General features: G+C 47.8%; 5 protein-coding genes across 5 annotated transcripts; 4 read left to right on the top strand and 1 right to left on the bottom strand.

Moving 5' to 3' along the window:
* Positions 1-462: 462 nt before the first annotated feature.
* On the top strand, positions 463-1869 carry FSUBG_12148 (enoyl hydratase isomerase family; the record flags this gene model as incomplete). The annotated part of the gene is made up of 1 exon (XM_036676907.1): positions 463-1869. One exon carries the CDS (start codon positions 463-465, stop codon positions 1867-1869), a length of 1407 nt encoding a protein of 468 aa, XP_036532359.1.
* Positions 1870-2391: 522 nt separating this feature from the next.
* FSUBG_12147 (benzoate 4-monooxygenase) lies at positions 2392-4060 on the top strand (the record flags this gene model as incomplete). The annotated part of the gene is made up of 4 exons (XM_036676906.1): positions 2392-2696; positions 2805-2977; positions 3026-3079; positions 3126-4060. The coding sequence occupies 4 exons, from the start codon at positions 2392-2394 to the stop codon at positions 4058-4060; spliced, it is 1467 nt and encodes a 488-aa protein (XP_036532358.1).
* Positions 4061-4195: 135 nt separating this feature from the next.
* Positions 4196-7479, bottom strand: FSUBG_12146 (cytochrome P450 monooxygenase oxidoreductase; the record flags this gene model as incomplete). The annotated part of the gene is made up of 5 exons (XM_036676905.1): positions 4196-5244; positions 5383-5412; positions 5824-5960; positions 6010-7183; positions 7233-7479. 5 exons carry the CDS (start codon positions 7477-7479, stop codon positions 4196-4198), a joined length of 2637 nt encoding a protein of 878 aa, XP_036532357.1.
* A 1633-nt stretch (positions 7480-9112) lies between these two features.
* On the top strand, positions 9113-10427 carry FSUBG_12145 (tyrosinase; the record flags this gene model as incomplete). The annotated part of the gene is made up of 4 exons (XM_036676904.1): positions 9113-9306; positions 9356-9518; positions 9575-9661; positions 9720-10427. 4 exons carry the CDS (start codon positions 9113-9115, stop codon positions 10425-10427), a joined length of 1152 nt encoding a protein of 383 aa, XP_036532356.1.
* Positions 10428-10987: 560 nt separating this feature from the next.
* Positions 10988-11286, top strand: FSUBG_12144 (uncharacterized protein; the record flags this gene model as incomplete). The annotated part of the gene is made up of 2 exons (XM_036676903.1): positions 10988-11117; positions 11168-11286. The coding sequence occupies 2 exons, from the start codon at positions 10988-10990 to the stop codon at positions 11284-11286; spliced, it is 249 nt and encodes an 82-aa protein (XP_036532355.1).
* Between the last annotated feature and the right edge of the window lie 260 nt (positions 11287-11546).

Genomic DNA, 11546 nt, shown 5'->3' with positions numbered 1-11546 from the left:
AAAGCTCAGCCTGAATCTAATATCTGATAGCATTGCCAAGGCAGCCATGCACTTGGCTCATTCTGCGTGTTATGGCACTATAGATTATTATGCTGAATGCATTACCAAAGTGAGGTACTATGCAAGCGTCAGCATTGCTTTTGAGATTATGTGTCTTATATGGACGCCATGTTTGCTTAGGCCTCGCGTGTTATGCCTTTCTGGTTGATAACAAGCCACGACACTCTATGGTAGGTACAGTATCAACCTTTCGGAACTTCTGCCTAATTGAGTAACTCATTCTGGGGGAGGGGGGGGGCAACTGTCAAGGGTCGACCAACAGTCTTATATGCCTGTCTATCAATGTAACATCAAGACACACAATCGTGCTAATACTTCCAGCATCCCAGATTTCTTACGATTTTTAATTTCTTTACGCATTGTTCATTCTTCCAAGTTGCAGACCATATTACCTCTTCCAACATGTCGCCCACTTTGAGCGACGTCCCTGAGCTGACAGCCATTGAGCGTGTTGGGCCAAGAGGCTATCTTCGCTATGTTTTCCCAATGCGGTTGGCAGATGACAGCGATCCCGACAAGGTCATGCAGATTCTCAAAGGGGGCTATAAAGCTGCTTGTCAGAAAATTGGCTCCATGGCCTCAGAAGCAGTGCCTGATCTCGAGGCAACGCAGGCGAATGTGCTCAAGTTGCAGAGATTGCCCGATGATTTAATTGGAGACATGGCGCTTAAGGATTTACGAGACCCGGAGAAATATGAATGGAATTATGAAGAGCTCAAGGCGAAGCACTTCCCCATCTCAGCATTCGATGCCGACGTTCTTATGCCTGGCCCTCTTTGGCCTCAACCAGGGAAACCTGTGCATGTTTCTCTAGCCCAAGCCAACTTAATTCGGGGTGGCGTAATAATCGGGTGGTGTGTTTTTCACATGGTTGGCGATGCCACTACCTATCTCACTTGGACCAAAGTCTGGGCAGAAGAATGCCGCCGCATCCAGGGCCTTGAGATTCCAACTCCAGTTGTTATTGATGATGCGATGCTTGCTGACAGAGCGCGCGTCACAAGACCTTCTGGTCGCAACAAAGGACGTCCGGAGGACCACCCTGAGTATACAATTCTACCTTTTACACCAACGGGCGCGTCTCCCGCGATGCTGAGCACGACATTCCGTGGACGGGTCTTTTACTTTTCTCCATCGGCGCTCGCGTTTCTCAAAGCCGAAGCATCGCCCGATCGTGCGACTAGACCAACAGACCAGCAATGGATCTCTACCAACGATGCCTTTTCAGCTCTCATGTGGCGTACCGCAGTCGCCGTTCAAGCACCCATCACCAGCTTCGAAGATGGCGAGAACCCGCACTCCGTCTTTAACATTGCCGTGGATGGCCGAAAGCGTACCGACCCTCCAGTTCACCCTCAGACTCTAGGCTGCTTTCTCCAGTACATCTCCGTCTCAGCGCCGATCCGCGAAATCCTGTCTACTTTGAGCCTGGCAGATCTTGCAGTGCTTATACGCAAGGAGGTGAATCTGCGCCTGGACAACCAGTTCACAGGTGATGTTGTGACACTTGTCGATCAGCTGGAAGATGTGACCAGGCTAGTGCCAACAGCCTTCCTGGACGTGCTGGGGAGATCTTCTGTACAGACCTCATGGGCTGAGTTTGACCTGGCAACAGTGGAATGGGGCCCGTTGTTGGGAGATAGGATTGAGGCGATTCGATGTCCCAACACAGGCATCCTGCCTGGCTGCCACGTTGTTCTACCCACGCTGCCAGATGGTGGCGTTGAGGTGGTGTTTGGCACTGAGGGAAGGTTGTTGCAAAAGGTTATTGAAGATCCACTATGGATGAGGTTTGCTGTGCCACGATAGTCATGATGCTCTGAGCAACCTTACTTCCGTCTCCATTTGCCGACCGGTTCCGCGGAATAGGAGCCAATCGGATGCGTTGAAATGCCGAATTTTGAGCAGCACATTAAATGGCGAAGGGCAACAATCGCACTGGAGATAGGCCTCTGCACTGGTTATTGAGGCGATATTATAAGATAAATAAGTTTAATGTCATTAAAACACGGAAATTATATTATCTGCAGTCATTCCATAGATCTCCCAGTTCACACCTCTCGAGCTATAACCAGATCCTGTCCAATGGCATACAAGGAAATCTACCGTCGACCAATCATAGGCCATACAATTCAAGTGCCGAGGAACAGTCTACGCTAAGCCCAATAAAGGAAGGCTTCCTCGGAGCTCATCAACACTCGCATCTGGGGTAAATCCGGGGCATCCTACTATCCGCTCTAGTAGTTCTATCCTGATACAAATACTCACCTTCCACTCCTCAACCATCCCTACCTCATCATCCAGTATCTCTCCCGGTAAAATCTCACCATCATGGCTCTCACAGAACTCTTGATCTCGCCCTGGGCACCCCTCGCCCTCGCCGTGGCTCTCGTAGCATGGTATATCCTCCCATGGATCAGCAACTCCAACCTCCGCGGTATTCCCGCACCCTTCCCAGCACAGTTCACCAATCTTTGGCTACTATCTACATGTCGTCGTGGAAAGCGTTATGAGATTGTTGATCAGGTCCATAAGAAGCTGGGTGTTTTGGTTCGCATTGCGCCGAACCATGTTAGCGTTGCTGATGCAGATGCTATCAACACTATCTACGGACATGGAAATGGCTTCCTAAAGGCGTGGGTATTATCTAGTGTTACTTTGCTGAGAGCGAGGAGCTGACGAATAAGTGACTTTTATGATACATTTGTCTCTATCCGTCGGGGTCTTTTCAACACTCGCGACAGAGCTGAGCACTCTCGCAAGAGAAAGATCGTGTCCCATACTTTCGCGCCCAAGTCTGTTTTGGAGTTTGAGCCCTATATCCGACAGAATCTCGATATTTTCATCAACCAATGGGATCGCATTGCTAGCAACAAGGATGCTGATGGATACGGAAGCGTAGACTGCCTCAACTGGTGTAAGTGTATATCAACTCAGCTCTTTGAGACGTACTGACATCGTGTAGTCAACTTTCTTGCTTTCGACATCATTGCTGATCTCGCCTTTGGCAAGCCCTTCGGTAAGTCTATACATGTGCTTGGTCGGTATATTGTTAACATTCATAGGCATGCTCTCAACTGGTGCCGATATCGCGGAGGTCAAGGCCTCCCCCACCAGTCCCACCATCTACGCCCCAGCCGTCGAGATCATGAACCGCCGCGGCGAAGTCTCCGCCACTCTCGGCTGTCTCCCCCAACTCAAGCCCTACGCCAAGTATCTCCCCGACCCCTTCTTCAGCCAAGGTCTCCAAGCCGTCGAGAACCTCGCGGGCATCGCCATCGCCCGTGTCAGCGAGCGTCTCGAGCGCGGCGGTGATTCCACCCGCAAGGATCTCCTAGCTCGTCTCATGCAGGGCCGCGATGAGAAGGGCGAACCTCTTGGTCGTGATGAACTCACCGCTGAAGCTCTTACTCAACTCATCGCGGGAAGTGATACTACTTCTAACTCTTCTTGTGCGCTGCTGTATCATATTGTTAGAACTCCTGGGGTTATGCAGAGGCTTTATGAGGAGATTTGCGCTGTTGTTCCTGAGGACGTTGCCATCCCTGACTATGAGTCCGTCAAGCATCTTCCCTATCTCGGTCACTGCATCAACGAGACTCTGCGCATTCACTCCCCGTCTGGTATCGGTCTGCCCCGTGAGATTCCCCCCAACCACAAGGGCGTTACTCTCCACGGACGGTACTTTGGCCCCGGTACTGTTCTCAGCGTGCCTACTTATACGATCCACCACTCTACTGAGATCTGGGGCCCTGACGCTGATGAGTTCAAGCCTGAGCGTTGGGAGAACTTGACTGATAAGCAGAAGAATGCTTTTATCCCCTTCAGCTATGGTCCTAGATCTTGTGTTGGAAGGAACTTGGCTGAGATGCAGATGAGACTCATCGCTGCCACTTGGATCAAGCGATATGACGTTCGCTTGAGACAGGATATTATGGAGACTAGAGAGGGATTCTTGAGGAAGCCTATGGGACTAGATGTCGGATTGGCGCGACGATGAGGATTTGGACAAGGACGAAATTGCATGTAAAACATAGGCGCAGCGGATTGAAATGATATTCAGGAATCTATACACAAGTAGCCCATTTATCTACGAACCAAATACACCTCTAGCGTCGTCTGTGCCAGACAGATATCACTCCATAAGCTCATTGCCTATCGGTCTGATAAGCAGCCATAGCACTTTTCTCACACCCTCCTCTTCCTTATCATCCTTCCGTCTATCCTTGTCCACCTTTTTCATTTCCTTCTCATACTCTTTCTCACACTTCTCCTTCTCTCTATCCAGCTTTTTCAACTCTCTCTCCAACTTGCGAGGTTCATCGACGTGCTTACGCTGAGCCTTTTCGAATTCCTCTTCTATCTTTCGCATCTCCTTCTCATAGTCCTCTCGAGCCTTTCTTGAGTCTTCGGTCCAATCGTCATGTGCCTTGGCTCTATCTTTTGTCATCTTCTTTTCCTCCTTCTTTCGCTGTCGTTCACTCCTTGAGGCGTGCATTTTGCTTACAAAGTTATCTGGTACATGCAATTCAGGTAACGGTGTAAGGTCCAGCGGTGCAATCCATGGCTCGAGGGCCTGGAGTCTGCGTTGCTGTACAGTAACTGGAGCCTGAGCTGTCGCATCTTCCAATGGTCCAAGAATCATGCTGTTCTTCTCGATCTTCCCCTCATTATTGAGGATGGGCATCCGAGCATAACGAGCAACGACATCCAACTTCGCAAATTCAGCTTTAAGACCTCTGGGCATGAAGAGTTCTTTGTTCGCCGTGCTGATGCAGAGCTCGCTTCGATATTTACTTATGGCGTATGTCGAAAGAGTAGCTGCCGCATTAACCGAGCTACCAACGATCTGTGCAGTGTGCAGCGGTATCATTGATACAATGCTGCCGGCCATTCCCAGTATCTGGACTGGGGGACTAGCGACGGCTGCACGGTTGAGATCATCGAGAAATCTGAGGAAGACTTCCCGAGGGAGATGGTATTGGTGTTCGAGGATAGGTGGAAAGGCTCTTAGGAATGGTGAGCCGAGTTTGGAGCTTGTTGCGGGGATAGCGATGGGCTTCTCTGATGGATGACATGTAGGTTGTTCAAGTGTTGGGACAGATACAAGAACAGGTTGGCTTGCGTCTGAGAACGTTCTTGCCGAAGTAGTTGCACCAAGGCTGGAGTATGGCGGAGGCGCGCCTGAATATGAGTAACTGCGAGTTTCCATTTTTGAAACCATATTATAAACAACAAGAATGATGGTATTTACTATGAGATTAATTAATAGTGACTGATGAAGTGCGAGTGTTTATATATTAAGCAAGTTGTACTCCGTACCTAGACCTTTCTCAAGCTGACAGTAGAGAGCTAAACCTGAATCAGTTCGTCATTCGAGCCGGAGGCCTGGTGGCATAAGATTAAGCAAATAGCGCTCTCAGATTGGCTGATGCCTCACAAGGAACTCCATCTGGAATTCCCTTTATGTCCTAGGAAGATAGCATGATATTTTCTAAGAGGCCTTCTCGGCACTTTCGGCAGCAGCTCATCGGCATCTTCGTTAATCCAAGTTGATAAGCGATACAATAGCACCAAACACGAGTGGCTGTGAAGCTTGATGTACTCCGGGTTACCCACTCTGGGATTCCTCCACAAATTGAGGCTAGTACATATCGGGTAGGATAGCGCGAGGTACGGACTAGAGCAAACAAGCATGATAAAGTAAGTCGTATTAGGCCGAGGCAATAATCTAGCTCTCAATGATTACCCTGACTCCCTTACTTCCACTCTCCGTCATCGGAATGAACATGTCATGGTCATAGCGGACATCCCTATCGGTTGTCTCATACAACCGCATATAAGGCATCACTCTCAAAGCCAGAGCTGCAAGCGAGAGGTACAACTCGCACAATGCAAGACTAACAATATGTTAATAAAATACCCAACTGAGAGAAAAGCGTATCGTACTTTTTACCAAGACACCCGCGGCTACCCTTGGAAAACGCAATCATTGACTTCTCCAAGTCCTTCCTGATCTTGTTGTCCTCATCGATCCATCGTTCAGGAGCAAAGGTATACGAGTCTGGGAAGACAGACTCATCGTGATGTGCGATTGCCGCCGACATGCCGATTGCATAGCCTCGGGGCAGCACCAAAGTCGTCGGCTTTTTGTTAAACTCTCCTCTGTAAACGAGGTCTTCTGCTGTTGGCACGCGAGCTGTGCGGCTAGAAACGCCATAAGATAGACGCAGACCTTCATTGATGACTGCTCCGAGATATGGGAGCTGCTCTAATGTCGTCCAAGAAGGCAAATGGCATGGATCGTCAACGACTTGCTTCAGTTCATCTTGTAACTTCGCAAGAGTCTCGGGCTGTGATAAGAGGAAATATGTAATCACGGCCAACGCCCAGCTCGTCGTCTCAGTTCCAGCATTGACGATAGTAACAGCCTCCTCAACGAGACGATCTTGCTTCTTCTCACTATCATCAAGCTCAGATTGAAGCAGATCTGCGAAAATGGTTGGTCGATCATAAACAATACCTGCATCCAGTTCGTTCTTCGTCTTTTGAACACGCGAAGGAATGTCGATTTGTAAAGTTCGGATAAGAAGGGCAATATCAGTCGGCAGATAGTCAATAAAATATTTTCCCAGCTTCACGCTAGAAACAAGAATAGGGAAGAAACGAAAGAAGAACACTGGTTTAAGGACCGCAAGAGTGGCTTCGCGGTAGTTTGGCTGCCACTGGTTGCGAGAAAGTAATCCAAATGCTTCACCAAAGCAGTAGCTTGAAATAGCATCAGAGGTAAAGCAGCTGTATGCATGGGCGATTTCAAAAGGTTTACGATCTTTTTCATCTCTGTTCTCGGCTAGAAGCTTGTTGCAGAGCGTTTGTGCCAGGTCGTGGACTTCTTGTTCGAGACGGGCGATCATAGCTCGTGAGAAGAACTTGGCAACGGGTGCACGTCTCGCGCGATGGAGGTCGTGATCAGGGGTGCCAAAAGCGTTTCCTGTTCCAGCTGCCGAGCCGTTGACTTGATGGAAGGGCTTATCGCGCTTGCGACCGCCGACCGCGTAGATTTCATCCGAGAAGGACATATCAGCGCAATGCAGCTCATTGGGGTTGATGCGAACGATCGGGCCTAGAGGAGGATTAGAGTTTTGCGCTTCGACCTGCTGAACAGGGCTTACCATATTTCTCGTGCATCTGCTTGATAGTATGGGTGTAGCGACCGACGAGAATCACATCGTAGTAGAATTCGGGCAGATACGTAGCCGCAGCGAGTTTCGGACCAGGGATCTTGCTAAGCGGATGGAAAGGCGAGATATTATACAATGTCTGCAAAACTTTAAACACAAGCCACGCAGCTATGAGAGCTGCTATCCAGTCTCGAGCTGTCAGCGTGTCCTGGAAGGCCGACCAAGGGGTATCCGCCATCATGTTTCAAGCTTAACAATAGCACAATGCGGATTGGCGAAAGAACAAGAGGGTTTTAAACAGCGACCGACTGATTTGTTTCTTCCCTCAATCACATGATTAATATCCGTCTGCCCTCTCGCTTACTCGGAATAATGTAACCCTTGAAACGATTGTTTAGCTCCATGAGGCTATCACCTCCGTCCTTATGGGGCTGAAATCTTCAACGTCGACCCACAGTCCTCCGTGCCAAGCGAACGTGCTTCGCAAACCCACTTCCTGGAGGTCTCTTCGTAAGGCTGGCCAGTGGGAGTTGATCTTAGTAGTGGATCTAAGTTCTTAGTTAATATCTTCCAGTCTCTAGCGTCCGGGAGGAGTGAGTTACGAACACAATCGTTAAGAAGGTCAAGGTAATTACAGTTCACCCTTAGAATTCAATAACTTCTATATATCTGAAAGGCAAAATACCATTGTATTAACTAAATTAAGAAAAAGTAAACTTATGATACTCGATCTTGTCCGTAAGCAGAAGGTTTAAGTGTCCTGGGATTAGCACGGATCGTTGGGCGATCTGAAAGTTGGCATGCCTGAACAGTTTGATTAGACCCAAGGACGTAGCAGGTAGGAAAATCGGCCCGAGAGGACATAGAGAGACTGGCTTAAAAGCTCAGACTAAGATATAACTCTGTCAGACTGTCACTCCTTGCTTCACAGAGGCCCCAAGATGCGGTGTCTCTTGAAGGGGAACCTACAACCCGTAGCAGTTTCAATCAACCTACAGTCTCGGACAGCTATAAGTGGCAAATAGTCACTTTTCCCTGACTGTGTTCCTGCTTAAGCACATCATAGGATACATCGGGACTCCAGAAATGTATTTAAGCTTAAATCTAGAGTTACCGATTACATCGTGAAACTCAAGTTGTATGGCCAGCTTAGGAACTGTCTGTAGCTTCTTTTCAATTAGACTGGAATCGATGGTTCGAAGAGCATGAGGAGAAACCGGATGGCTAGACCTGGGCTGCACATGGGATCTGAGATGCTGCACTAGTTTGGGTTAAGCAGCAACCTGCTATCTTATATAAAGAGCCTTGAAACGGAGTCAACATATGGTCAGCATTGCAGAATGCATATACGAGAATAGCGGGCAAATAGCTGTTTAAACGTGACAACATTAAGCTACCCCGGAACTGGTATGAATTTGCGAGTCAGCAACGGTCAGTCATTGGCTCCCCTAAAATCTTAGATGCATATGTCCAGGGGCTTCCGGGTAAATCGCGACCTAACACGTTGCTCATCAATTACTTGCCCTTGCTAAAATCGACGGGATAGCTTCCATGAAAAGCAATAAATCCATAGTTGTCAGACCCTGCACCCTAGGGCTGCAGCGCCAAGGGCTTGTAGGATCTGGTTCCAGCAATGATGCACGGAAAATCGCGGCGCAACACCAGGAACAGAAGTTGCTCCGACTTGGCCTTGGCTAGGGTCCTTGAAGTTTTTCTCTATCTTAACATTTATACGACCATGCACTAATGCACTTTTGACCGTAATTTTCTGCTTACTTTTCTGTTATAATCTCATCGCACTGCCCTCTATTTCCTTACATTCCTGCCACCGAGACATTGTCGAGACCAGGTACGAAACGCGTCAAGAAACCATGCAGCTCTGTTATGGAATACTACTCGCTGCTTTGCTGAGCGCTCCGTCGCTAGTTGCGGCTTCACCGACTCAATCCGCTGGTGATCTCATGCTAGAGCTTAACAGCAAAGCAACTAGCGCGCTAGAAACTGCTCAGGCACCAAGCAGTCGCAAGAAGTGCACAATCGCCAACGCGGACGTGCGCCGGGATTGGTAAGTTTAAGTCCAAGACGCATTGAACCGTGGCTAATAACTAGTAAAGGAAAGCCCTATCTAAAAAAGAGAGAAAGGCATACATCAATGCCGTTTTATGTCTGCGAAAGAAACCTTCCAAAGCGGACCCTTCTTTTGCGCCTGGTGCACGCACCAGATATGACGATTTTGTCGCTGTGCATATCAACCAGACTCGCACCATTCATGCAACTGTCAGTTCTCATTCTTCTTTGAGCTGTCAACAAATTTCAAACTAACAAGGCTTTAGGGAAACTTCTTCACCTGGCATCGATACTATACCTGGGTGTATGAAAAAGCTTTGCGAGATGAGTGCGGCTACAAAGGCACCCAGCCAGTGAGTGAATTTGGACAAGTGCTTATGATAAGAATTTGAAGCTTATAATTGACTACAGTACTGGAACTGGTTTGAAACAGGCGACTTTGCAACTAACCCCCTCTTCGACGGTTCCGAGACCAGTATGAGCGGCGATGGCGAGTTCTTCAAGCATAACGGCTCTGTTTCTGGCCAAGGAACTATTTTTCTCCCAAGCGGTAACGGAGGTGGCTGTATAAAAAATGGCCCCTTTGTCGGCGCAACCGCTAATCTTGGACCTCCCTCTCCCGGTATGGACGGAATGGAAGCCACCAGTGCACCCCTAGAGTACAACCCCCGCTGTCTCCGTCGAGATCTCGGCCGTTACGCGATTGATAAGTGGATGGATTTTCACAACTTGTACAACGTCACGCTCGGCGATGCGTCACACAGCATTCAGATCATGCAAGACGAGTTTCAAGGCCGATTTCCAGATCGATTCTTGGGCTTGCACGGCGCTGGTCACTTTGCCATTGGTGGTGACTCATCTGATCTCTACTCTTCGTCTAACGAGCCTGTTTTCTTTTTGCATCATGCTATGGTTGATCGTGTTTACTGGATCTGGCAGGCTTTACATCCCAAGCAGGCTCGGGATATCGCTGGTACTATCACTATCGGGAACAGACCTCCCAGTCGGGACACTTTGAAGTCTGATCCTCTGAATATGGGGGTCAATGCGGCGGAGATCACCATTGATGATGCGCTTGACACTCTGGGTGGTTCACCATTCTGTTATATCTATCTCTAAAAGACATAGTTATTACTCCGTATAACCCAGTGCACTCTTTTTCGTTGCCGATAAATATACGCCCTGTTTCCAAACGACTCATACATCAAGCCAGAACAAATCTATCCTGGCTCACCAGGTGACAGTCATAGGGCAAGAACTTTATCCTCCAGTTAGAATAATAAACTTGGGAATAACCTTTCAGTAGAAGCATGGTTGCAGTAGAAAGGTCTATCAGGCGTCCCCACCTCGCTAGAAGCTGTTCTAGCTCTACCAGAATTACTTGATACGATCTAGTCAGCGCCTCAACATTCCTGACATGCCAACTATTGACTTAAGTCAGGTTCAAGTCACACCACTTGATAGAATGCTAAGTCCAGACAGTTCCTTTGTTGCAGGCTAGAACTGAACCAGACCCTGGGGTCAACTGACCTAATGAAGTTTATGATATACAAGCAAAATATGCTAGGCTAGGGAACTAGGGAAAGCTGCCTCTGATTTTATACTTATTTGCCTCAATGCTCCCATTAACCCTTGCTTGATCTTACCCGTGAAGTAGTCTTTGAATCTGTGTGGCGAAAATGATCTCCATCAAGAAGTTTCTGATGCTGCTGTTTGTCGGCGCCGCGAGTGCCCTACCAGCGGCTGACAGCAATGGCCATATGTCTGATCTGATGCTCGATAAGAGAAACCTTCTGGACCCAAGAGCAGGTATGTAGACCCCACACCCAGTGAAACTCACCTAACAACCATCCTTGCAGCCTGCAAAGCTACTGATCCCAACAACGTAGCCTTTAAGAAGAAAAAAGCCAATGGATCTGCCTTTTGCTCAGCCTATATCCAAAGCACCCTATTAACTACTATTACTCCCGTTATGTGAACTACTTCGTTTAAAGTTAAGACTACCACAACTACTCTAGTTAGCGTTACCTTTATATTTAAAACCTTTATAGCTTAATAAAGCTTTATTTAACTAAAAACCTAGTCTTAAATATAATTAAATCTCTAATAAGCTTTTTTACCTAGTACTACTAGCCTATTTAACCTTTTCCTTTATTTTACTAATTAACTTATTTTTATATTAAATCTTTTATAATTTACTTTTTTTTAAAAAAATAGTATATAGTATACCTAGGCTAA

This window comes from Fusarium subglutinans (assembly GCF_013396075.1).
Source record: "Fusarium subglutinans strain NRRL 66333 chromosome Unknown NRRL66333_c0000252, whole genome shotgun sequence".
NCBI classification, from domain to species: Eukaryota; Fungi; Ascomycota; class Sordariomycetes; order Hypocreales; family Nectriaceae; genus Fusarium; species Fusarium subglutinans.
Note: the sequence above shows the minus strand (reverse complement) of the source record. Positions and strands in the feature narration are given on the sequence as shown.